Source organism: Hyaloscypha bicolor (genome assembly GCF_002865645.1).
Source record: "Hyaloscypha bicolor E unplaced genomic scaffold K444scaffold_73, whole genome shotgun sequence".
Classification (NCBI taxonomy): Eukaryota; Fungi; Ascomycota; class Leotiomycetes; order Helotiales; family Hyaloscyphaceae; genus Hyaloscypha; species Hyaloscypha bicolor.
In genome coordinates, this window is record NW_020194575.1 from 1,429,321 (window position 1) to 1,455,267 (window position 25,947).

The 25,947-nt window shown below is 44.7% G+C and overlaps 7 protein-coding genes across 7 annotated transcripts; 2 read left to right on the plus strand and 5 right to left on the minus strand.

Moving 5' to 3' along the window:
* Positions 1-944: 944 nt before the first annotated feature.
* Positions 945-2,621, minus strand: K444DRAFT_663582 (uncharacterized protein; the record flags this gene model as incomplete). Its single annotated transcript, XM_024886848.1, has 1 exon — positions 945-2,621. One exon carries the CDS (start codon positions 2,619-2,621, stop codon positions 1,125-1,127), a length of 1,497 nt encoding a protein of 498 aa, XP_024736941.1. The 3' UTR covers positions 945-1,124.
* Positions 2,622-3,225: 604 nt separating this feature from the next.
* K444DRAFT_613063 (uncharacterized protein) lies at positions 3,226-4,443 on the minus strand. Its single transcript, XM_024880269.1, has one exon. It carries the CDS (start codon positions 4,333-4,335, stop codon positions 3,382-3,384), a length of 954 nt encoding a protein of 317 aa, XP_024736942.1. The 5' UTR covers positions 4,336-4,443; the 3' UTR covers positions 3,226-3,381.
* A 1,324-nt stretch (positions 4,444-5,767) lies between these two features.
* On the plus strand, positions 5,768-7,019 carry K444DRAFT_404181 (uncharacterized protein). Its single transcript, XM_024872552.1, has 4 exons — positions 5,768-6,242; positions 6,302-6,494; positions 6,548-6,613; positions 6,766-7,019. Exons 1-4 carry the CDS (start codon positions 6,014-6,016, stop codon positions 6,905-6,907), a joined length of 630 nt encoding a protein of 209 aa, XP_024736943.1. The 5' UTR covers positions 5,768-6,013; the 3' UTR covers positions 6,908-7,019.
* A 3,970-nt stretch (positions 7,020-10,989) lies between these two features.
* K444DRAFT_529365 (aquaporin-like protein) lies at positions 10,990-11,979 on the plus strand (the record flags this gene model as incomplete). The annotated part of the gene is made up of 1 exon (XM_024874801.1): positions 10,990-11,979. The coding sequence occupies one exon, from the start codon at positions 10,990-10,992 to the stop codon at positions 11,977-11,979; it is 990 nt and encodes a 329-aa protein (XP_024736944.1).
* Positions 11,980-15,962: 3,983 nt separating this feature from the next.
* On the minus strand, positions 15,963-17,300 carry K444DRAFT_613066 (glycosyltransferase family 8 protein). The gene has a single exon (XM_024880270.1). The coding sequence runs from the start codon at positions 17,104-17,106 to the stop codon at positions 16,114-16,116; it is 993 nt and encodes a 330-aa protein (XP_024736945.1). The 5' UTR covers positions 17,107-17,300; the 3' UTR covers positions 15,963-16,113.
* A 964-nt stretch (positions 17,301-18,264) lies between these two features.
* Positions 18,265-20,954, minus strand: K444DRAFT_629883 (ankyrin; the record flags this gene model as incomplete). Its single annotated transcript, XM_024883120.1, has 3 exons — positions 18,265-20,209; positions 20,268-20,599; positions 20,745-20,954. 3 exons carry the CDS (start codon positions 20,952-20,954, stop codon positions 18,265-18,267), a joined length of 2,487 nt encoding a protein of 828 aa, XP_024736946.1.
* A 1,575-nt stretch (positions 20,955-22,529) lies between these two features.
* K444DRAFT_529356 (sulfate transporter 4.1) lies at positions 22,530-24,610 on the minus strand (the record flags this gene model as incomplete). Its single annotated transcript, XM_024874800.1, has 2 exons — positions 22,530-24,253; positions 24,301-24,610. 2 exons carry the CDS (start codon positions 24,608-24,610, stop codon positions 22,530-22,532), a joined length of 2,034 nt encoding a protein of 677 aa, XP_024736947.1.
* Positions 24,611-25,947: the final 1,337 nt, after the last annotated feature.

Sequence of the window (25,947 nt, forward strand, 5' to 3'; positions counted from 1 at the left end):
GGGGGGGGGGGGGGGGGGGGGGGGTTACCAGCAGGTTGACCAAAATAAACTCATCATTAGCCAGCCTCCCTTTTTCAACCACGACAGCCACCGCCATCGCATCATGTTCTCGGCACGAAGTTCCCTCACAAATCGCCCACCTTCACCATATGATGATCTCTGATCTCAGCCTTCCAAGCCATCTCAAGAAGGGTCTCACCAAGCACAAAATCCCATTCTCGGACAAATCCCGCAAACGTAACCCTTATCTCATTCAACGCCTACTGTTTCCGCCATCTTGAATATTTCGAGATTGAAATGCGATGCCGGAGAAGAGTAAACGCAGAGGTTTGGGAACAAGAATCCGGGTACAGTAGAACTCGTAATCGGTGTTAGTGGAAAACCAATTGTCTTAAAGTTGTGCCCAATACACTGCCCCACTCCTAGTATAAAAATAAAGTATTTAAGAAAATAAAAAAGAGAGCAGCTATTAAGAAAGCATGTGGGAATAAAGCATTAGCTAATTAAGAAGTTATAAGGGCAGTAAAAACAGCTAAAGATAACTATAAAAATATCTAGACTTAGTAAGAGGCATGTTTAGTAAAGCTATATTTGAGTAAAGTATTTTAATAAATACTAATTTTGCCATCCCCGAGACCTTAATATTTCCCGATCAGGCAATCGGGACCCCAATTAACTAATAGTCTATCTCGATTAATTAATAGGGAGCCACTGTGAATCTCAAATCGTGATCCTCCTGCGAGACGACAATCCCGTGTGGCTGGTGTGGACGATCGCTAAATTCTGATCTCACCAAACATTTCAAAAGATTTAAGCAGAGACCCTATTACAATTGAGATTGTGCACATTAATCGGATCAATTGTTATCACCTTTCGTGTTACATGAAGTTAAACGCCATTTCAACAGTAGAGATAGGATGTAAATTTGAGATGTTCGATGCCTTGAGAGTGAAATAAACCCAGCTCTTTCCCTGAGCACTGATCTGTAGGGCCACGGTAACGAGTAAGGATACAGTCAGCACAGTCAACGCCTCGCAAACCGGATGCCACTAAAACACCTTGCCCAACAACTCCTCTGCCATCGATGCAACCTATCTGCTAAAACATTTTACCCATCACACAATTCAGCGCTTATATTCATGGTGGACAAAGACATTCTCGTACATTAACGGCGCAGCTTCACCCCTCCTCCTCACCACTCTTGCAACACCATTAACGTTGTCAGTGATACTAAAACTCCAACCTCTTAACTCTTGCTCTTTCCTGGGAACACCGAGGAGCATAGCAGCATCCCCATACCCATAATTAGACCCACCCGACATCGCGGCTTCTCTCGCAGCTTGCAGGATCCAGCTCAGTGTACTGTCTGGCACCGGCTTGATATTCTTTCGGCCGCCATCGCCCCTAATCTTCTTGGAGAGGGCATACTTCCCAATAAAGCCGAGCAACACGAGCCAGTAGACGATTGTAATGACGAGAATGACGCTTGCAAACACAACCAGTGCAATGATGGCAGGATTGAGTGTTGTCCATTCTCGTACACACCCGTAATAGCGATGATCGCCATCAACGGTGTAGTTGGTGAGGATAGTGTTACTTCCACCTTGGACCATGGTCAACGAATTGAGATACTGCTCCATATTTCCCTTCGCATATATTGATATGGCAGTATCGGCACCCATGTAAAGTATCCCTTCGAGTCCATCAGCCCACTGGTTGAGAGTGGTGACGCTCTTCATCTGACTCAGAATTCGGTTGATGTTGTCGACTTGACCTGTGACCGTGCATTGGTATGTTTTCATGGTCTTTTGGTCCATTTTATGCCCTGTCAAGTCCACAGAAACCAAAACGTCGAACGGCTCCAAGACTCCATCTGAGAGAGCGCTGCTTGACCAAATAGCAAGATGAGCAGTGTTGCCAAGGCTATCGCCATAGTCTGTGAAGCTTGCGTTTGAATAGTATTGAAGGCCATTGGTATACAGCGACTCGCGGATATCGGACGGCGTTTGATCTGGTGAGAAGTCATAGTCCTTGAGCAGATCGGTGCACTCCCATCCTCCAAGAACGTCCTGCTCACTGCCGCAGAAGAACTGATCCCCATCCCATGGAACTTTCCTATAGATACCGACGAGGCACTGGTATTCGTGCGGTATAGTGCGATTCCATTGATCGCTATATACTTGGACATTTGCAGCAATCAACGCGGGATACCCGTTGGGTGGTGGGGCGTAAAATGTTTCCACGTTGTCGCTCCAGTCAAGCACAAGCCCTTCGGTGAACGGACAGAGATCTGGCAACGTGACTGGCTTTACGAGGCCAGTGACGGCCAAATCAGCTGTCAGAGTGAGGATGCTGGAGACGATCATCATCAAGCCGAGCCAAACGCCACCAGGGAGACGCCTCAGTTTCCACAGCACAACAGCAACATCGCGCGCTTGTAGCCAACCGGTCATTCGGTTGATGGAGACTGTCTCGCCTTGCAGGAGGTCCACCTTGGTAGCTAACTTGCAGCATTGCCGGCCGAGGGTACCAAGCAAGAATAACGCCGAGATGAAATACACACGAAGTACTATCCGAAGATAGCTTGCGTCGATTCTCGAAGTGACGTGAAGGCTGGGCATTGTCGAGATGAGGTTGTGAAAACTCTCAGTTTTGAAGTCCACGGTGCTGCAGAGATCAATCCAACAGGCGAAGACACTTTAATAATAGGCTGATGGGATAAGGCTGAGGACTTGAGTAAAATCTAGAAGCATACTTACAACCGTATCTGGACAGAGGCTGGAACTTACCGACTTACGCATTTACGACGGAGGCTACTCAGTAGCTACGGACTCTCCCGCTTTAAACACCAATCGCGGTCGATAGCAACCACCACCCTTTGGTTTTCCCTTCCGCCAAGATATTGGGTGAAATCCACTTGAAGACAAGTTTGCATGGCCTGGCAGCCACATTTGCACTGATAAGACACACGGGATGAAAGTCCGGTTTCTAGCGGATGCATGTGGCAAGAAGCGGGATCGAGCATCCAATATTTCAGCCCCATGAATCTAGCGAGTCAACCTGAGCCTCGAAACGCCATATTTTAGACGGATGCGGCGATGAGACACATTCTGCACAATGATTGGAGTGCAAAAAGTGCGGCGTGACCTGTGGTTTCACACCTTGCCCGATGGAGGCACTTTGTTGCTCGGTTGCTCTGCTGGAGAAATGTGGGGTTGTGGTACTGGTACTTCCATGTTCCATTCTTATTATCACTACGCTATAAAAGATGGAAATCGACTACAATCATTGAATTAATCCCATATCGTCAAAATCGTTAACATTAGTGAGGTCTGAAGCCCGCAGAGACACATATTCGGGGACGTAAAACACATGAGGGCATCAAAGCAAAGCAACCGCTAGTGTAATAATAAAACAACTTAAACTCAAAACCTTCATTGGCCTTTCATATGCCGGAAGTCGCAGAGCACTTGACAGTTGTGTAGACACCGAAGGCGTAGGTGTGGACCCCAGTACGACTGTTGTAGGATTTGGCGTTATCGAGTTCGAATTCGTCTTACGGGTTGTTGTTTTCGGAGATGCGGTCCTCGTCACAGTAGGTGACAGAGGTGTATCGGATGTGTTGACCACATCACCGACTTCCGTGCAGAAATTTAGGAAGTTTGATGTGAATTGGGGGTAATCCGTTGGGTCTCCCGTTTTAAAAACGTTGGCGCAGGATGCTGCCGCACTGTCGAAGCGAGCTGGCACCCAAGAGGTGCTGCTGGTGTAGCACACACAAGCAGCAATCGCACCAAAGCTCATATCCAAAAACCCTGGGGTGCTCGAGCTGCAGGAAGCTACAAAGGAGTCGAAAGCAGAACAACCACCACTCGCTTTCGGGGTTGGAGCAGCTGTCGTAGAAGCAGTCACTTGTGTATGAGTGGGCGATGGTTTTGCCGGAGTCGGAGTTGGGCTGTTGAGGGCTGGAGTTGAACCCGGGGCAGCAAATATGTTGCCAACATCTGTACATATTCCTTGCCATGAGTCCACCACGGTATATTCAGATACGTCTGCAGTTGCTGCCCACGATGCGCAGTCGTCGACGGCATTATCAAAGATATCTGGATACCATCCCCCAGATTGATCATAGCACAAGCAGGGGACTTGTTTAGTTCCAGGGAGGTCGACAAATCCAGGACTGGCGGATTTGCAGAACGAGACAAAATAAGACCAGGTGCTGCAAGCCGGTGGGATTCCTTGCCGAGGATAGAGTGCTGCTTTGGCTGCATTCCCGAGGTCGGTTTTGGCAATCACAGCTTGCAAGGCCAAGAGGAACAGTAGACGGAGCGCCATTGCGGAGGATGATGTTCAGATGAGAGGTGAAAGGAATTCAACTTCAAGTCCGTGAGACATTGAGAAAGGAATAGAAGCATTTCAAAAGTTCGGGAGGGGAACTTGGCGAATATGAAGGCGTGGAGCTTGAGTTTGGACTGCATAAAAAGCCTGTCTACCAAACTGCCCCCGTTGACCCAGGTAACAGGTACAACACACTTGTGTCGGACCGATGAGCCACTATCATTTGCTGCTTCCATCTGCAATTGTGGGCCGACGTTTCCGTGCAACGCACGACCCCAATGCCCCGCGGAGACCGAACTCGGCCGGTTGAGAATATCTCTCACATGAGGCTCTCTGGCCTTGGCACAGACCAAAAAGAGACAAAGTAGGCGAATGTGATAAGGCCAGTGAAAAGCCAACCTGCAATGATATGGAGTGCTCTCTCAGCTGAGAGCCTTGTGGTTTGCCTTCTCAGCCCTTCTGCTTCCCAACCCGGTAGTTGCATGCCCCGAGGACCGGATGGAAGTCTTGGCTTCAAGCCACAGGTGACATATCACACACTGATGGTGCCGCGTGCTGAGCTCAATCTGCTTACCAAAGCAGAGGCTCTGCAATGGGTCAAAGGGATCGTCGCATCGATGTCGTTTTAGCGTGTCTTGGCGGCACGGGGTCTTCCTGCCAACAGATGAACTGGAACCCTTGACCCTTATTAGGCTCGGTCTTCGGGATCCTCGTTGAGTTCCGTACTAGGACGAAACCAGGTAGATTCGCTATTAGCCTTGTAGGGCGCCTAGGGCGCCTGCTTGGCCCTTGGAAATACATAAAGTTATCCCCGACTACAAATATTAATCTAAGTTATGCAGAGTTATACGGAGCTAAAGGGCGCTAGTGGGGGTAGCTCGACGCCTCTGCAGGACAAATACGGGCGAAGGCCTATCCGGGTACGGGAGAGGCACAGTTACTGCCATAACGGGCCTGGTGTGGTGCAGAGGTCTGCGCGAAGCCTCTGGTTTACAGAGGAGTTACCAAATTGCAACGACCCCTCGCTGTGAATTGTGAAAGAACGAGGGAGCGATTGCTTTTCAACTAAGCCGTTCTTGCTGGAACGGCTCGACCAGCTCGGCAGGTGACTGTCTCTTGCAAATTGATTGGCGGGCCTGGATTTCTGAGCTTCGTGTGGCTTACCAGCCTCGCCCAACGGGCCAGGAATGTCCTAATAATAAGCACTCAGACCACATATGGAGTCCAGGGCAATCACTTGATCCGAGCCGTGCTGCCGCCCTGCTCTGATTTGCTATTGACAATTTTGTAGGATTCGGCTGCATATTTTTTTTTCTATTGTTTACTAATGCGGAATAGTCCAAGCCTCCAGATTGAGAGCTGAAAAAGCTTCGCGCGGGCGCCAATCAACTTCCCGCTCCTTCACAAGGCGCGTCTTCGGAGTGGAAAAGGCTTGCAATGGTGCTTCATTAATCCCTGCGATTTCTCGCTTTCCTGAGGCCTGCATGCGGGATTGGTGGGATGTAGCGAGGTACTGGGAGAGTCGGAGAGGGAGAGACATGGAAAGATGGAGCGATGTCTGGCCGAGCCTCATCAACAAAACTCTTGCCATTTCCTGCATGACCCGATCTCCTGAAAATTTGCTACACACTTTGCAGGACGCATCTTCATTGCTCAATATTCCTGGGGCTTCACGATGGCGTCCGTCGTTGCTGTGCTTGTGTTTTGCCCGCTAATCTCGGCCCTCGCATTCAATGCCCCGGCCGCCACACCCATGGCTGATGCTCTCAAGCTTCTCCCACAAGTTGAGATTCCTCAGCCAACAGAAGCACCCAACCTCGAGCTCCACAAGCGACAGAGCAATGTACAATATTCTCTACTTGAAGGTCCCGATTCAATCTGCGGGTATCAATATGGACAGTCTAGTAAGTGCCAAATCCTTACCACTATCTCCAATTGTTCAAAGACTGATTTTCGTGGCAAGGCGGCGAGTTGGGAATCTGTGGTACCTCACGATGTGGATTTGCAACAGCAGCCGGGGAGATCGGGGAAATAATCTGTTATGGCCCTACGAAAACCGCACCAAGATACTCCTGGACATCTTGTATTGGAGGCACCCGTGTTAGCAGCTGCCTTGCAGATTCCGCATGCAGTGACAATCCAGGCATCGTAGTTTGGTACGTTTGCTTTCCCTGAAAGATCACGCAAGGGTTTGCTAATGAGAAAAAAGTACGGATGCATTGGAATCATATTGCAACGTAGGCACATGGGTCGGTCTCGGCGTCGAAGCTGTGTGGTAAGTCCCAACTTCCCGGAGTATTAATCCGCATTGTATCAATGTCCGACAGCTCTGAGGACGCTCTGCTCGCAATGGCTAAAAGCAGACGGAATATTCTACTCCCGAGAAAATCTAAAAGAAGTACGCTGACTTACATTTCGTTGGAACAGGTGCGATTCTACGTATTATACTGGAATGTATTTCCCCCCATCTCTCTTTTTCTCCCCCTCACCCCGCTTTTTTCCTTTTGCTAAATTCGTTCTAGGATTCCGATATCGACAACTTACATTGGACAGGTGGGGAGAGAATTGACTGCTGTCCTTGATCCGGCATTAGCTTCAAGCACAAGCACATCAATAATCTCTAGTCCCACTCCCAGCCCCTCCGTAAGCCTCTCAAGGCAGACACCAACTCCAACTCCAACCCCTACCCCGCCACCTCAGCATCCGACTCCAGTCGGTGCCATAGTTGGAGGGGTTATTGGTGGTCTAGCACTCGTAGCCGCAATCGCAGCAGGCATTTTCATCTGCCTCCGAATGAAACGCAAGGACGAACAGAGAGCACAAGCCGGTGCCCCTCCTCCAGTCCAAACATCCGCTCAGCCCACCAGTCCAGGTGCACAATATCCATCAGAAAAATATCCCGCGACAACTGGAGCAACAGTCATACCGGCTTCGACATACCAGCAGCCGCCCCCTCAAGCGCAATATCCTCCTCAGCAATATCAACCGCCACAACAAACGTGGCAGCCGCCGCAACAACAATACCCTCAGCAAGTTGGGAGCTACGTGGAACAACCCCAGCAGCAACCTATTCAACCCTACCCTCACCAAGATTACAAACCTCAATCACTATCCCCACCGCCAGAGGCAGGCAGGCCCCAATCTCTTTCTCCAGATGCACTGAGCGCACATAGGGAATCTATGTCTGGCACGTCATCGCCTGGGAGCCCAGCACCACCTTACCCGAGCAGCTTTCCAGCGGTTCCCGAGATGACAGGCGAGAATCAGATGAGCCACCATGCGTATCCACTGCATGATCAGCCAAGTGAGATGCCCACGTGAGGTTGGTGGCGTAAGGTTGTTTTTTCAGTATCCTTTGACTTATAAATGAGATTATATTTTACTAGCACTGCAGGTACAGTTAATGATACGGATGGTTCCTGGATGCATGTGGAGAGGGCAGCGTCACTGAGTAATTCACTGTTGTATTTAAGCTATTGAGATCGAATGCGAAATGAGCTTCAATCCTTGTGCAATATTCAGAAGCAAACATCTCACTATGTCATGGAACCAAGAAGCCTTGCGGGTTTGATGGAGAACAGGGAAGGATCGAAGTATCACATGACCTATTGGCCCCTTAATTTCTCGCTTAACTTGGCCTTCGCTCGCGACACTTTCAATTTTCAAACTGTTCTACTTGGGATACCGAGTCTACGAAAGAACAATTGGAGATTGAGAATAGGCTGATTCGATTACAGTACCTATTACTTTAAATAGGACATGGGTTTGATGAGATGTCGGACATGTTAAGGCTGACAAAACCTACCTTCCAGCTAACGGGTACAACTTCATCAAAGCTACTGTACACTTTCTACATCAGCGCATGAAACATTACGACAGCCACAACTGCCATGGCACCAAATCTCCTCAAAAATGCCCTTCTCTCTACTCCCGTTTTCGTTTCATTCCTGCCCAACCCACTTGCTGCTGTGGGTGTGCTCGAAGTAAAAGCGCCAGTACCCTGCGTTGCACTGACTGCATTCGCAACTGGCGTTGAATTTGGAACAGGTCACTTCCCCATTTTAATCTCCGCCATAGCTGTGCTATTAGCGTAGCAGTTTATTTGCAGCAACGAGATCTCATTATCGTCAATATCAAACACCAAATAACCTAATCGCACAACGGTAGCTCCCAACTGTAAAGGCGTGTCAAACGCAGGAGCAATACCGAAGACGCCAGCTGTGATACCCGGCCCGCCTTCTGCGAAGGCGTGCCCAGTGTTACATTGACGTAGTAAGAAAGTTCCTACATACAGCAATCAGTAACTGGGAGTCCACAAAGTAGGTTATGACTGATATTATTGCTATCTATTATCGCCTGTACTGTCTTCCCTCTTCGCCGCAAAGAGTTTCTTGATATACCGCTGAAGACTAACTATCCTTCGATTGGAAAACGCACAACTAGAGGTGCTTCTCCATTTGTCCTTCCGACCAGTTGAATCGCTCTAGCACAGGTCGACAAAAACGCAGCCGTAATAGCGAATGTCGTGAGATTTTTCATCATTATTTATTTGAATAATCCGTCATGACTTCAGGCTTATAAACCTGGCCGGCTGGTAAAAACCACAAAGCTCAAAAAGTGTTGGCGAGAGAAATGTCCTTCTACTGTGATAAGGAGAAGGAACGAGCGAACGAGCGAACGATTGAAGCAATAAAGATAGAAGCAGGATATTTAAATCAATGCATATCGTGTTTCGCCCAAATAAAATCCAATCAGAATGCCCGGTGCGTATGCATGTATCATTCTACCTGATACCTCGAGACAGTCTTAGTCACTCTCGTATGTCTGAGCAGGACCATTCTAAGGGGGTATGACAAGTCGACAGCAGCGCATCTTTCGAAACTAAGACTCCTATGACGAGACAAGCAACAGCCCCCTTCCGGCCGAAGTCCCGTTGTCATATCACTGGTAACGATTTTGCCGACAGACAATTTGACCCAGCATCGTTTTGAGTAGCTAACCAATCCTACACCAATGCTTTAAGCTTATGCGAATTCTTGGGCAGCTTCATTATCCGGGCTGCAAGGCACCTCATCTAGTTCAATTGCGCTATGGAATCGAGTGCGGTCGTACACTTAGAGTTTCAGCCTTGCAGTTCTCGGCTGTCGTCCACACCTCACGGGCCGCCAACACCGGGAAGACGGCGAGAGGGTGGGCACCAACAACACCTTGTATCAAATCTCAATTTTTCCTTTACCGTTTGAGTTAGTCGCAACCTTCTGGCCGCATAACGAGGAAGATGCATTTTGCAGCGAAGCTTGACGAACACGCTCTACAGTACAGCTCGACCTCCCTCTGCAATGTCACGAGCCCAATACAAAGTTTCCTCTAGAATTCCTCCACAGATTCGGCCATCTTCCTTGAGTCAGCGCCGAGGGCCCAATACCTACAGAGTGTCGAAGAAATTCCCTTCGACGGTCCCCTTTACCACATGTCCGTCGACGAGTTCGGCCACAATTTGGGCCAACTCGTGAATGACTGGACACGTGGCAGCTTCTACAACAGCACGCTGCTCACGACCGGAGCAGCATTCTCCGGCCTTTACCAGACTGCTGTAGATAGAAATGCAGCAAGTCTTGTGTTTCCATTAGAGAAGGATCTCCCCACACTCATCCAGAACCACATCATGCTAGCTATTCGATGCTTTGTTCCACCATTCTTGGGGTCTCATTCGGCAGGGTGACTGTGGTACCGGACTATATTGGGTATCTTTCGAATCTTGCGAGGGAGAGTCCGTACGTGAGGATTAAGGACGGAGGCGCAAATCTGGACGGTATTGGGGGAGCGCGGGGGATTAAAAACTTGCAAGTCAGGATGAGTAATGTTGACGAAGGAACGAGAGAGGTGGGGCGTTGACTTTGGAAGAGTCGAGGATACGAAACCTGTTCAGAGAAGTAGACTATATGGGAATTCAAAAGGTTGTCGTTTACTTGTTACTCAATCACTAGAATTTAAGCTCTGATTTCTTGTACTGCCAAAGGTAAGTTGAGTCGAGTCTTGTTCCTTTGACGTGCCTGTCTGGAAATCAGACTCTATAGGTTCCCCTTTTAATGTGGCTAGTGAGATGTATCGCATGGAGCGTTTCACAACCTTTCGCTTATTCTCTCGGAACAGTTCATGAAAAGTCAACAATAACCTAACTTATATAATATAATCAAAAGAAATGCAGAATAAAAGACGTCTATCTCTCCTCCAATTGGAGTAGTAAGGCTTCCCTGCGGGAATGTGCTGAAGTTTTAAAGTGTTGAGCTTGAATTAAGCGAAGTATCAGGGGTACTGTGTCACAGCATGATGTTAAACTTCACAATCCACAGTCACTAACAAGATTCTGAAGCTTATTTATGTTAGCTCGTAACACCTAGCAATATCTTGTACAGAACTACTGTCCTACGTTATCAAGAACTATGGTCTCTGAATATGATTGGCCGATGTGGAACTCGGCGAACGCCTATCTCATAGCTAACCCTCCTGGGAAGACAAAAGAAAATATATATTTATACCACAACCTTTCTCAAACTCATTCGACATTCACCTCTTTGTGACACATTCTTATATTTTTAGTATTAATATTAATATTACAAGCACGTCAAGTCGACAACCTCCAATCCCACGATGGACAAAATCCTAGACGGATTCGAACCCCATACCACTGAAGATCCCGCTCCAATCCGCCGGTGGCGAACAGAATCCGCACCCATCAATCCCTCAAATATCAACTCTCAACCTTTCGTCGGCCGCATCGGCGGCAACCAACTCCACGCAATCTCCCAATCCGACCCAGAGTACGAGAAGCTCCAAGAAACGCACCCCGATGCGGTCCAATCTCCCAAATGGAAAGGCATCCTAAGTCTTCGGCCATTCAAAGATGTGCATCTCTGGCGAAACGCATGTCTTGAAGGCGTTGGATTGTGTTGCTGGGTCTTTATCGCTGGACTCGTGTCTCATGGGACCTCTAGTCTGTCAACAGCAACTTCGCTGGGCCCCATCCTGCCGGTTGGGATCGCTGCTATCGTGCAGTTCCTCATCGTCACGCTTTTTATCTTCAACCTTGGGCCGGTCACGGGCGCACATTTGTCGCCGCTGATAACTTTCGCTACCTTCCTTGCAAAGCTCACCTCACTACCTAGAATGACCCTGTACATAACTTTCCAATGTATTGGAGGCGTGGTTGGGGCATTCGTCCTCCGTGCGGCTCTTGGGGGTGAGCCAGCAGCGCTTATCTTCTCGCCAGGCTGCTATGTCGACCCCACGGAAGTGCCAGCCAGTCAAGTCTTCGCGCTCGAGACGATGGGGTCTCTTGTTGTTCTCTTCCTCGCCTTTGGACTTGGTCTCGATCCACGGAATCAAGGCAGTTTTGGTGCTCCACTTGGTCCATTCCTTGTTGGTATCTCTGCAGCAATTGCGCTTTTTGCAGGAGGAATTGCAAGACCAGGATATCTAGGCTTGTCGTGTAATCCAGCACGGTGTCTGGGATTAATGGCCGCGTCACATCGATTCACGTATCATTGGGTGCATTGGGTCGGGGACTTGACGGCTTGTGTTGTGCATGCTTTCATATATTATGCTGTTCCACCTTTTTGCAATCAGCGGATCCAGGATTGAGACAGGCCTCAAATGGGGAAACAAGAGTCTGGGCCTGTCGTTAGGCTTTGGGCTGTTTGTAGTAAATGTGAAAATACTAGAATCCGCTCTTGAGGAGCGACGTCACCTAAACCAAATTTCATTGTGCATATCGAATACATTTGCGATCCATTCCTAGTACATCTCCCACGCGGGTTATTTCAACCAGTGTGAACAATGAATAGAGTAGAGTAGAGTAGTGGGCCCTACTCATATTCTATTCATCAAAAATTCCCACTACTTATATTCTATTCATATTCTAATCAAGCTATTCATGAATATTCATGAATACTTTGAGTAGTATGCACGTAACGCGCATATATAACAGGCTAGCCTTATTAGGTAAAGCCCCGGGCACTCCCGCTCTAGCGCCACCTCGCCACCCAATCAAGTGGTAGCGGCGCTTGGTAAGCGAGCCGAACCTCTATGATACTTCTAGAATTACCTCGACTTAAGAACTTAATAATAATAGTAATTCTATTAGTAAAAATTAGGAATTAGGAGACTAGAATCTCCGAAATAAGGGGATTCTTTCTAATTAGGAGAATAATTAAGAAGACCTTAGAATATTAGAACTTTCTATAAAAACATATCGATTTCCTCGATTTTTATTTCTTCCCTATACTTCTATTCCATATAAGACCTCAACCATTACTCCTATCAATATACTTTCTACTACAAATATACTTATTTATACTCGATATATTCGAAAATGTCTCAATAATCCTCAATTAAGCTTAACTTAGCTCAAAATCACCCTGAGTTTGAGTTAAAACCCCTTGATAAGCAAGCTTCTCTCTTTAAGAAAGGCTACTTAAAAAAGATATTAAATCCTATTCAAGAGAATCCCCAAGAAATTCGTATATATACTATAAAGTGCTTAGTTTGAGGTTATTCGTAAGTTAATATATTAATTTTTAATAATTTTTTACTAATTAATATAATAGAAAAATATGGATAAATTAATAAATATATGCCCCTATAAGTAATTATTATACTCATTTTCGAAATATATATAAATTTATTAATATTACTAGTCTTAAAGATAGTAATAATAATAGTAAGTTATTTAATATTAATTAAAAAGCTTTATTTACTAATATATTTAATAGGCGAAAGTGAAAGCTCTTCTCAAGTCTCTTAACCTATTATAAATAACCTTTTTAATAAGTAATTAGGTTAAAGAGAAGAAAGCTTTACTATTAATTACTTTAAGAAACTATTATTAAGTTTTATAATTAATAATAATATCTCTTTTCGAGTAGTAAATATACCAAGTTTTAAATCACTTTTAAAATATTTAAATTAGTAAGTATTATTATATTCTTTATTATTATTATATATACTAATACTTAATAGTCAAATACTACCTTTATATTTAAAAATACTTATAGATGAGCTTAATTTAAGCTATATCGAAAAGAGTTTAAATATTAAAAATGAATTTCTAGAAAATATTAAATCTCAAGAAACCTTTTCTATTACTTTAGATACTATTACCTTTATAAATCAAAAGGCCTTTCTCGGAATTATTATATAAGTTTATATATTCCTATAATTATTAAATGAAATTTATACTAATATATTTTAGACATTTTATAAATAAGGATTTTATATTAAAATCTTATTTATTAGCCATAAAAGATTTAAACGATATATACTCTGGCGTTTATATGCTTTCTATTTTATTAGAAGCTTTAAAATAATATAATATCGAGTATAATATTACTAGGTAAGTAATTCTAATTAAATTTTTAAATAATTTATATTAATATATCTTTTTTAGTATTACTCGAGATAATACTAGCTCAAATAATACCTTATTAAAGGCTTTTATAAAGCATTATAATAAGAAAGGCATTAAATTTCAAGGAGATATTCCTTATATAGCTTACGTATTAAACTTAGTAGTTCAAGATATTTTAAAAGCTCTTATTAAGAACGATTATAATACCTCTTATTCTACGAATTTATACGAGCAAGAAATAAAAGAACTTGAAGATAGAGAAGAAGAAAGAGAAGCAGAACAAGTAATAAGTAAGTTCTCTTTATAATTTATAAGAGTTTTATTAATAAATTATAGATTTATTAATTTAGAGAAAGGTTCGAAAGACTATTATAGGTCTTAAATATAATCAAGAAAACCGACGGCTATTAGAAGCTCAAATTAAAGCTTTTAATATAGAAAATGCTCGATTTCCTTAACTTGGTAAGTAATTAATTATTTAATTATTTAATTATTAATTAATACTAATTATTTATAGATTAAAAAATACGGTGGTCTTTGATTTATTATATATTAAAGAACTTTTTATATATATATAAAGCTATTAAAGTAGTTATTAATAGCTCTAATTCGAAGGCTTTTAAAAATAAAAGTCTAGTTTTAACTAATATTAAAATTACTTATTTAAATAATATTTTAAATATAATTTCAATATTTATTAAAGCTACGACTAAATTACAAGCCGAAAATTATCCGACTATATATTATATTATACCTGAGGTATATAAAATATATAATAAACTTGAAAATTTTAAAAAGGAATTTAAAATAAGTCTTTTCTTAAATTCTTCTTATATTATTATACTAATTTTTAATAGGATAAAGTATTTATAGATGCTATTAATAAGGGAATAGCTAAACTTCGAAAATATTATCCTAAAACAGGCGTTTTAGATAATAAAAGTAAAGCTTTATATTTAGCCCTTATTCTTGATCCTCGAATTAAATAAGAAGGATTAACTAGTATTAGCTTATCTAATAGTATGTCTTCGGATATATATAATAGATTAAAGACTGATTATAGCATATAAGTAATTCCTTTAATTATTTTTTTTAATAAATTAATAACTAATTTTATATTTAGATATAAATATGATTATAATATATCTTAAGCTAGATCCGACTTCTCGGATATTAGTATGGCCGATTCCGACGAAGACGACTTAGATATATATATTACTAATAAGTCTTCTAATATGGAAGACGAATTAGTAACTTATTTAGAAGAAAAGAGAGAAGATAGAAAGGTAAGTAAATTTTACTTAAATTCTATTAAATAATTATCCGATATTCTCTTAATATTTTTTTATATATTAGTACTAATATATATATAGGTTAAGCCTTTAGATTATTGGAAGTCTAATGCCGCTAGATTTCCTGCTTTAGCTTTAATAGTTAGGAAATATTTAGGAATTCCAGCTTCCTCGGCTCCTAGCGAGAGATTCTTTTCTCAAGGCGCTCTTATTATGACTAAATTACGAAATAGACTTAATAAGAGTACTTTTGAAAGAATAGCTTGCTTAAAAAGTTGGGGGTTATTTAAAGACGAATTAGAAGAGGCTAAAAAAGAAGAGAAAAAGGGGGAGAAAAAGGAGAAAAAACAAGATTCTGAGGAGGATAATCAGTTTATTATTATAGAAAATTAGTATTTAAGTAGCCTTATATAAGTACTAGCTTAACTTATATAAGGCTGCTTAATAGGTACCTTAGTTCTTTTTTAAAAAATGAAATATATGTCGATTTACTAAAATCACGTGATTTCCACGTGACTATTCATGAATATTCATGAATATATATTCTACTCTACTCAAATTTTTTGAGTTTTACGCTACTCATATTCTATTTAAGACTACTCATGAATATTCATGAGTAGTATGGATACCTTGAATATTTCTTGCTCACACTGATTTCAACGAATGATACATATCCCTAGAAAGACACGTGTGTCATTACTTTCAACCATCCTCAGACAAGATCATTCAGTTTCGATCAGAGAACTGCGATGCAAAGAATTAACTGATTTTTGATTTTTGATTTTATGATTCCTTACTATTGTTAACTGCCTAAGCGCTATATAGAGGACACCTATTTACAATTCAAACCTCAGGCAATTTGTTCAATATATTGTCTCACGCTTGTGACACAATGATGTTTTATAAACCAATTCCTACGGTATTTTGGACCATGTGACCGCACTCATGTTTTATTGCAGCTCTATGAGGTTGATGCAATTGTTCTAGTCTTTGTCTCTGAAAATGCTGGCCTTTTTAGGGGCTTGAAATGCTTGCGATCGTGTCAAATTTCCCAGCCAAATACAAAAAGCGCTAACCTCATGCACATTCAAGACTCGTGCTTTCAGGGAGACTTCGAGCTTCCACCAGAAAGCCATTCTTGAATTCGCTTTCCAGTGGAACAGAACAAGGCAACCCTAATTTTGAATGATCATGGAACTCCAGCATTTCGTTCATAGCCTCATTCCAAAGATTGACTAGTTCTGGCTCCACCCATGGTTCGTCTGTAATCCAGAACTTGTCGTGTAAGGTTGCCGTCCCATGCTTGAGATCAGCCACTGTTGTCCAAATCGCATTCCACTTGCGCGGTTCGAAATTTCTCCAGGGCATTGGTCCATTTCTCCTGTGAGCATGCCTGAAGATCCCCTGCTCCATATATCCGCTATCAAAGCTCTCTGGGACCGACAGCAGAGAGATGTAGAAGTCAAATAGTTCTAGGGATGGCGATGCAAGCCAAAATCCACCGTTTATTGCCTCCGCGGCCATGGATTTTGGCAGATCTGGTTGTTTACCTCCATCCGCATCAGTTACCCCAACAAACAAGTAGGTGTCCGGTAGCCGTGTCTCCCCAGAGAGGCTCGTAAGACCTTCTTGACCTTCGCTCGGGCGTGTCTTACACCTTTGATTCGAAACAGGTTCGCTCCAGATGCCATCAAGGGATTTGATAAGAAGCATATCTGCGTCGAGGTACAGGATCCGATCGTAAGACACTTGTTCAAAGATCCGTAACTTGCAGAACTGGTCGATCCAGCGCTCGTGTCTAGGATGGATCCAATCGTTCGTCCACCGCACATAGTCTATCTCAATCACCTTAGCCCCCTCGGAGCGAAACACATCGCGCCGAGTCTCTGATACATGCGGGACAACAAATACCAATAGCGGGATTCCGAGGCGGGTGCATGTTGATGGACGGTGCAGAATTTGATAGATGAGGAGCCGGACTGCATCGAAATATGGATCTTCGACGCACTCCTCTGCAAGACGAGTGCAATAGAAAGTTGCATACGCAACTTTGTCGTGGATCCTTGCCATGTATTTCATGATACTCGAATCAATTGTATACAGAACAGGTCCTGTCGCCGCGACGAGCTGTTGAATAGCTCCCCCGATGTGTTCCTGAGTGACGAGATCCCGCCAACTTTGTATAACCTCCCACCTAACTATGACCAAATTTGTTGGGCAATGACTATGGCATTAGCCACACTTATTCCGATCTTAAATTCAAATTTAGACAAGATATGTACTTGGAAGGATACGGGTTTCGGAACGAGGGGATAACAATATCTCAACTAGCGCGGCTCTTCTGACCGTGCCCTACTGATTCAGGAAGGCGGTGACAGGGATGGCCGCATTTAGGCTATTTATTACCTTCTCAATCTAGATTCCAGGCCCGAGGTCTACTTGCGAATCTTGGGCACGTGGACCTATTGCGGCTCTACGCTCTATAACAATGGATCTCCTTCGTCAGAAATACGAAATGCTTTTTATTTGTTTAACACGCGCATATGTTGGCTCAGAGGACCGATGTTTCACATCCAATGAAATGCTGGAGCCATCAAGTTATCTATTAACGTCCGTTCACGAATCCCGCCGTTCACAAATGGCGGAGTTCGGCCAGTCAGTTGGAGAATCAAGACGCCAATTGAGAATCACTAAAGCAGTACCTGGTGAATAAAACCTTGTCGCTAATTAATTAATTGATAAGGCACTCCTCGAACCAGGACTCAGTAGCCCCCCAACTGCCCCGGCCCTTTCCCAGCGGCCTAGCTCCTCCACTCTCTCCCTTCTCCCAACCAAAAAATAATGACCATAATATATGCTTCCTATTATAGAAATGTATTTAGTAAAGAAGCAGAAAAACAATGAGAATATGAGGCGGTGACAGCGAGCGAGGTGATAACCGAATGAATAGTGGGGATAGGGTGAGACAATCTGACAAATGCGTGGTAATAGAGTCTTGATATTCAGTTTAGAAAGCTAAAAGAAAGAGAGAGCAGAGTTCTAGATTACAGAGGACGTAGCAGTGCGGAAGCCAGCGGTGATTGCCCTGACAACACCAAGGTCATGTGCTGCCCAATTGACACAATCGGATATGTGTTATGGGTGATGAGTAATGAGTGAGGGGAACCGAAAAGTAGGAATAGCTGTAGGTCCCCTCTTGCTGCTGTACCCGATTCCTATATAGCCAAGTCAATTCCTTACCGGTCTGTAGTACCCGCCACTTCCGAAGTGGCCTGGGCCATTCGTGTATGAACGGGCTTCGTCAATGAATGTTAACACATCCATTGTATCAAGTGACTCAATGGATGATTCCATGTGCTCCAATGCCTCAAAAAATTCATCGTCTGACATTGTGGACTGTGCCTCCAGTTTCTCTGACAGAGCTTTCTCGAACTGATTTATCCGGTTCCTTTCCCTGAGTCGGTCTAACAAGAACGCAAAAAGAACCCTTGTACGTTCTTCATCACTTTCTGAACCACTAGTGTGTCGCACATAGTCAAAGACTTCCTGCGCAGTTCTGTCCTCTTCGTCTACAGCATCTGGATCGAGGCCCCCGAGACAAAGGCAAGCGCTAGACAGGACTGCAATCGTACTTAGATTCCCTACGGCAGCTGCATCATGTAGTAAAGTCCTTCCATTAGCTGCTGATCGATCAACTCGTGCACCCGAGTGTAGTAACAATTTTAAATTGTCGTGGCTGTTATTGAGGACGCATGTGTGCACTGGCGAAAGCTGTTTGTTGTCAAGCGCATCTATATCGGCCTTGAGAAATATCAATCGCCGTGCAGATTCGACCCGATTTCGAACGCAGCTACGATGCAAAGGAGTGAGCCCATTTTTGTCAGCCAGATTAATGTTGGCATTGTAATCGAGTAGGTGATCGAAATACCGTGGATCATCATTCCCGACGTGCGCTGCCATCGACAAAGCAGTCTGGCCACGCTCGTTAAGGGCGTCAACATGGGCTCCAGCCTCGAGAAGGGGTTGAAACGATTTGTAATTAGAAGAAATGGCCGCTTCGTGAAGTGGCGTCCAGAGCGCGTCGGAGGTGAGGTTAGGGTCGGCATCGTGTTGAAGTAGGGTTGAGACAGCGTCCAGGTCACCTCTAACAGCTGCATAATGAAGAGGCGTCTTCCCCATTATATCTTTCTTGTCAATCTCAGTAGTCGAAAGGCTAAGATAAGCGTTTAGTGAGAGCGAGGCATTTGAAATGCCTAAGACAATCTTGTGAACAGGAGTAAGGCCACGTTCGTCTAAGTAGTCAGAGTCCTCGGTTGCCCCTCCGATCACGCAAGGCTCAATGGTCGGGATACGTAGCTTCTGGAACTTTATCTCCCAGCAAACCCCAATGGCAGACTGAAAGTACTTGTCCTTGTAGTCTCGATCAGCTGCCTTGTCCAACAGGAACTGTGCCGTTGAAGTGTGTCCATTGTATAGAGCGATGTGCAAGGCTGATCTACCGTCCGACTCCCGAATATCAATCGGTGAAGCTAGATTCTGGAGGAAGAGATCTTGGATATCGACCGTCCTGCCCTCCATAGAGTAAGAAAATAGAGGAGATTGGTCTGGAAGGATCCTCATAACCCGAAGGCTCATTGCCGGGGCGGCATTTGCGTCCCATGTAGCTACCACTTCAACCATGCGATGGAGCATCCAGCCGGGGAAGTAGTAGGAAGCATGGATTTTGGATTGATGTCGTCCTTTGCACCTTTTTTTGGTACATTTCATGGCAGTCAGTAGAGGCTTGCCGCTGTATCTCATGAACAGTAAGCCAGTGACCTGATTCATCCACCGTGGGAATTTGGTGAGGGTTGCTGAATGGCAGATGCAAGAGCAGGACTTCGGACAATCCGTCATCGAGACAGTCGTCTTGAAGCAAACTGCTTCTTGGTTTGAATCTTCTTCGAGGTTTTGCGAGCTAACGGAACGCGCCACCTCGGTATCATCCAGTGACGCTAATCTGATCGTCCTGTCGGAGGATTCTGATGGCGAACGAGGCCGTTGGGCATTTTGATCTCGCATTTGCTGCACCATGGCCAATGTGTCTTCAACGACTTTACCGTGGGCGGCTAGTATCGCTTGTACTGAAACTTGAGAAGACGAAATGACTTCACGCAGCTCTAGGTGAATTCCGCTAAAGGTCAATTGATCAGTCACGCCTTCAGTCAACACCATATCATGATAGTGCGTACGTGTTTGCCAACGTTAAATGCGAAACAAGAGACGCTCGTGCCTCACGAAGCGAGTCCCTATATTTCACCACTTCCTTCTCGTAACATAACCACGCCAACCTCGAGACTCTTGCTTGAGGCACCTGGAAGGTAGGTTCTGTATCATCTTTGAGGTTTGGGGAATTAGACTTTCGATCTGCAACTTCTTTTTTCGAGAACAGCTTCTGCGTGATGAAGTGGAGAAATTCCTTGAAGGTCTTGGTCGCACGAAGAAGGGATTGTTGAACGGCGGGTTGTGAGCTTAATGCTCCATTCTTATTGAGTGCCTCCAGAAGGACGTGAAAATCTGAGGCCTATGGCATTTTAATTAGCCAACTTGAGAACATCACCTCGCCACAACGGCAGTTACGTCGGAACGAATGGAATGCCTCCGACTGCGCCAAACTGCAGGTATCCGATCGCAATATCCAGCGCTGTATAGCACACAAATTATCCCACCTGCCGAGATTCCTCACCAGCAACTGCAACCGGGACAGGTGACGGTCGGGGGAGCGAGCAGACACCGGAAATCAATCTCACCTCATTCAAAAGATCCAGCACCAGGCTTTCCGCGCCGAGCGACCTCCGGATGTTTTCCAAGTATTCTTTCGCTGTCTTGATCGTTTTGATCAGGGCAATTACGTTGACAGTGATGGATAGAGGATCCATATTGGAGGATCGCGCATTGCACGTCTCGTCTGTAGGATGAACGGCGTCTGGAGAAGACGCAGTGTGAACCCACTGAGGGACGGCTGCTCTGCCTTATCTAGTCTCATACAGATGTGGCCGAGAAGAAGGCTGCCTGCAAAACTGCACCTGCTTCCATAAAAAGCCGCAGCAACTCAAGCTGCCAGGTTAAGTAAATCAACTAATGATATGATATCAGATCTTGGACGCTATAGCCTGTAGGTATAGAAGCCCAGCGCGGGCTGACCTCTGCCGTGTGTCTCTGCCTAGAGATGAAAGGCAGACTCACTTGAGATATTTATTTTCACAGCGCCCCACTCAACCGGCACATGCAAGAAGCGTTCACTGCTCGACCGCCGATACCATAATTTCACCACAACAACGGCATAAAACAAAGGTTTTGAGCTTACATTCGTTATCAGCGACCTAAAAATAGTAATTTGACAAGTTTTTAGAATTCTCTAAGAACTTTGAGAAAATCTCGAATTTTTGTTGTTCCGACAGGGGTAAAATCAGCCCGTAGGTAGCCGTAGCCAACCTCTTCGGCAACGCAACCCCACACGATTTCGTGGGTACCGAATCCCACAACTCCAGAAACTTCGAACATCTTGCAGAGTTGTCTGATCGCCACTTCGCCTTGCGTTTGGGCAGCTCATTCATCTAAAATAAAGGGCATGGTAACCCTACATTTCTGTGGATATCCTATCAGAAATGGAGGAAGTTTGGTTGACTTATACTTGGTTCCGTCGCACCAGAAATGCTAGTGGATACCGCTTGGTATCAATGGTCGGAAGCAAGAAATTCGTGGAAACGTATAACAAGTGGTTTGGGTTGACCTCGTAGCCCGGAGTATTTGGAAAGGGAGGAAGATGGCATCGAAGATTACTAAAAACTTGTTCACTGGAAGGAGGAAGCGAAGATCGTTGGCTAGCCTACAAGGCGCTCCTCGACGTCCATTTTGTGTAACTGCTACAGTTATACTGAGTCTTAGTTATTGTAAATACTTTCAAACGAATAGGAGTTATTAAAGGAAGTAAAATATATAAATTAGTTTCATATATAATAATAGAGATAAGACCTATATTAAATAATAGAAAATTACCCTCTTTAAATAAAACGCCTAATTACTATAAGTAATAGCCAGTAGTATAATAGATTCATTTTTTATAAAAGAGTTTATTTAAGATCCTTAAGAGCTCATTTAAGTTTCTTTAGATTAACTACTAAAACCTATTAAAATAATATAGTAAGGACCTAAGCACATATATTTTCATATTGGACAAGTCTTTAAGACGCGAATACTATAAGTGAGTAGTGGGTACTCTCTGACACTATGTAAGGAGCTTAGGCGGCTGAGGTGAGCTGGGCGAGTCGAGGGTAATTAGTGCCTGAGTAGAAGCGTCTATGCTTACCAACCGAACCTGGAAGAAAGACTGAGGGATTAGAGTGCGATTACTAAAAGAGTGTTCTTCATAAACCAAAATATGCTGTAATACAAAACTTGACCCCCTTATAACCGCATCTTTATCCCAATCACCTATCATTCCCAATGGGAACTTAGTGGGTGTGCTCTAGTTCAACCTTTGCTCCTTTCTTGTGAGAATCGTGATCATACACATTTCCATGGGCATAGATTGCCTCGTTCAGTCGCTGATAAAGCACGACCCTATTTCCAATTTCTGCACTGCCCCCAACCTCCTCTTGGTCTATAAAAGACCACCCTGCCCTCTCAAACTTCCCCACAAGCAATTTTCTTAGTCCCACAAATCGAATTCCCACCCCCTCGCCTGCGTAAGTCCGCAACTCGGTTTTCATAGCCTTCAACGCCTCAATCCCGGTGGCGTCAACGTACCTCACTCCCTGAAAATCCAATACCACAGCTCGGATTTGGGGCAAGTATTCCTCATCGCGGGGTTGAATTCTCGCCTTCTGTCTGAGGAACTTGACACGTTTAGCACCAAGTTCATTCCAAAGGCGATCCGGATTCCCGGACGCCGAATCCGAGAAGGGGGGGGGGGCTCCAAGATTCCACGTCTGCACCGCATCAAGAATTGACTCTTTGGCCCTTGAAGCATTGACGAAGATAATTGGGTAGTCAAACCGCACGATTTGCGTTCCCATCTGAACATGTTGTCTGCCATAACCACCCTCAAGCTGCGGATACACTTCCGTGAAGTTCTTGCTCGTGACCGTCGTCCCCTTGCTGAAGACAGTCTGCAGAACACTGACAGCAACCATGAACGCAGTTGCTGACTCGATCCCAAACTCAGCAGATACAAAGAGCGTAACCCAAAACGCGATCTGAGAAGCAACGAAGTCCGTGAAAGAGGTTTTCCAAAAGGAGATAAAGACCGAGGGTGAAACGACAATCTGCCACACAGCTACGATGATCACCGCACTTAGCGTCGCTTTCGGGATCCAAAACAGCGCGTTGGTGAGGAAGTAGATGGACGCTAGCACTGCAGCCGACGTGACTATTCCGGACAAAGGGGACTTGACGCCCGATTCTGAGCTGACCGCTGTGCGGGATGCGGCACCGCCGACGGCCATACCGCCGAAGAAGCTATTGGCGAGGTTTGCGACACCGAGAAAGGTCAACTCTTGGTTGGCTGAAATTGTGTAGTGGTTCTTGCGGCCGAAGGACTTGGCAATTGCAATGTGTTCGAGAGAGGCGGCGAGGAAGACAGCGACACTGGGCGCGAAGACTCTTTTGACCAGTGCTAGGTCAGGTGTCTTAGGGGGAATCAAACCAGACGGGATTTTTCCTGTTAAGTCGAAGAGTGGTGTTTTGAGGTTTCGGTTAAGGAAAAAGCTGGTAATTGTGAATAGGATGATGATGAGGGCATTTCTGCCGATAGAGATGATCCAAACTGCTTTGTTCTTTTTTCCCAGACGTTGACCCAACACTTGTAGCATGACGAGGAGAACCATGCTGCCCAAGCCGACGGCCAATGTGACTGGCTTCGTCAGGGGGAGTTTGGCGAAAATGTCGTGGATTTGGTTGGCAGTTCCTGTCCCGACGCCGGTTTCACCAAAGATGGCAGGTGCTTGCCCAAGTATGATTGTAATGGCTGCAGCTGAGATGAAGCCCGTGAGGACGGGAAGGGAAACAAATTCCAGCAGAAAGCCCAGGTTCAGCATTCCCATGATGAAGCAGTATATCCCAACTGAGAAGGAGATAGCCACGGCAATTGCAGTTGGTGTGAACCCCTCTGAGGAAACTTCCTTAATGATCTGTGCCGTTAGGAGGCCGATAATAGAAGTAGGACCAGTATTGATATCTGAAAAACTGTTAACGACGCTCTATATGCGATGCTGGGAGGCTCACCCTTTGATGTTCCCATGATAAAGTACAACCCAGATGGCAGCCAACTAGCAAGAAGTCCATCTTGAAGTGGAATACCAGCAATCTTTGCGTAGGCCAACGCTTGCGGAACCAGAATAACTCCCACCGTCAAGCCAGCAATGAGATCATTGATTATCCAGCTAGGAGAATAGTTCCCGATCCATTGAACGACAGGAACCTTTTGGATGAGATACCGCCCAGTGGCACCGGGGAGAGCGCGGGTTCCGTCCAGCAGGTACCCTTTGATCCGGCGATAGTTTTCGTCTTGAGACAAGTTGAAAGCAAGCTTCATAATTGCCGAGAGGGAGGTATTGACCAAAAAAAAAGATATTTGGAATGCGCGGGTGATGAAAGTACACAAAAAAACTCTTGCCAGTTATGGGTTTTGTTGAAATCTTGAAGTTGGTGGGAACGGCATCTTATTACATTTATTTTGATTGACACTTTCCATCCTTTGAATAGATTCTAGGGTGAAGATTCACCGCTTGCGCCTCCTCTTCAGCTCATGAAGCAGCTATAAATGCTAATTATATCTCAGAGAAGATAATCGGGCCGTCTTGAGGTATATCGACTGGATTGTATGAACAGATCTAGCTGAAAGGTGTATTTGAGCTGCTGGAAAACCATCTAAACGACGAGGGCCGGTGTTTCACAGGCAGAGATTCAAGTCAAAGCACGGCGCTAAGCACATGAAGTGCAGGAATATACAGGACGAAATGGCGAAAGTTAAGAATAGCTGAACCACCAACGTGAAACCTAATAGAGGTGTTTTAAGGTTCAGTATAAACAGATCCATCTCTGGGGGTCAAAGAGTTACAAATTGTATTTTGCAATTGTGAACGGCAGAGAAAATCAAAGAGATGCTACTATCTGCGTTGCCGCTGCTTTCAACTGAACATAACTTCTACACATCCTGAAAGATGCAGAAAGGGATAATTCCCAGTGAGAAGTCTTTTGACCTATCAAAGGCGTCTCCACACTACCCCACGATGATCGCCTCTGAATTTGTAAAGATTTGCCTAGCAAAAACCTTCGACAGTAGTCAATCCCGCATTGATCAACCCAAACTCTAAACCGTCTGATCTTTCGACCCAATGAGGCTTGTTTCTTGTCCATATGCCGAGGCATTGCCGGCCTCAGTTTTTCGTTTCAAACGATCACCTTCCAATTTGGGAAATATATCACCGAAAGAGGCAGCAGGGGAAATGTTCTGGACCCCGACTGGGAAACGAGAAGTGAGGTTAGATCCTTGGCTCAGGGAGCATCCTCTGATGATTGACCTAGGGGTCCGGTGGGTGTAACATGCCCACCTCTCTGCCCAATATCAGCAATTACTACCGGCCCTGTGTTACAAACGAAGGCTGTGGAGAAAGCATTGGTCTTGGAAGTTGGAAAAAGTGGGGGAAATCTCGAATCAGCCTGTGAAGCCCGGCCACAACTGAGACCCCCATCATCGATTTTTGCAGATTTTGAAACATAACATGCTTATCGGACGGAATTAATACCACGTTAGGCAACCACAATGGCATTTTCCGCTACACGTAGCAATGGACGGAAGCCACAATCAGTATTTATCTTGGTGAGCTGATCTTTGCTACGTTTCATCATGGCAAAATTGTCTCACCGCCT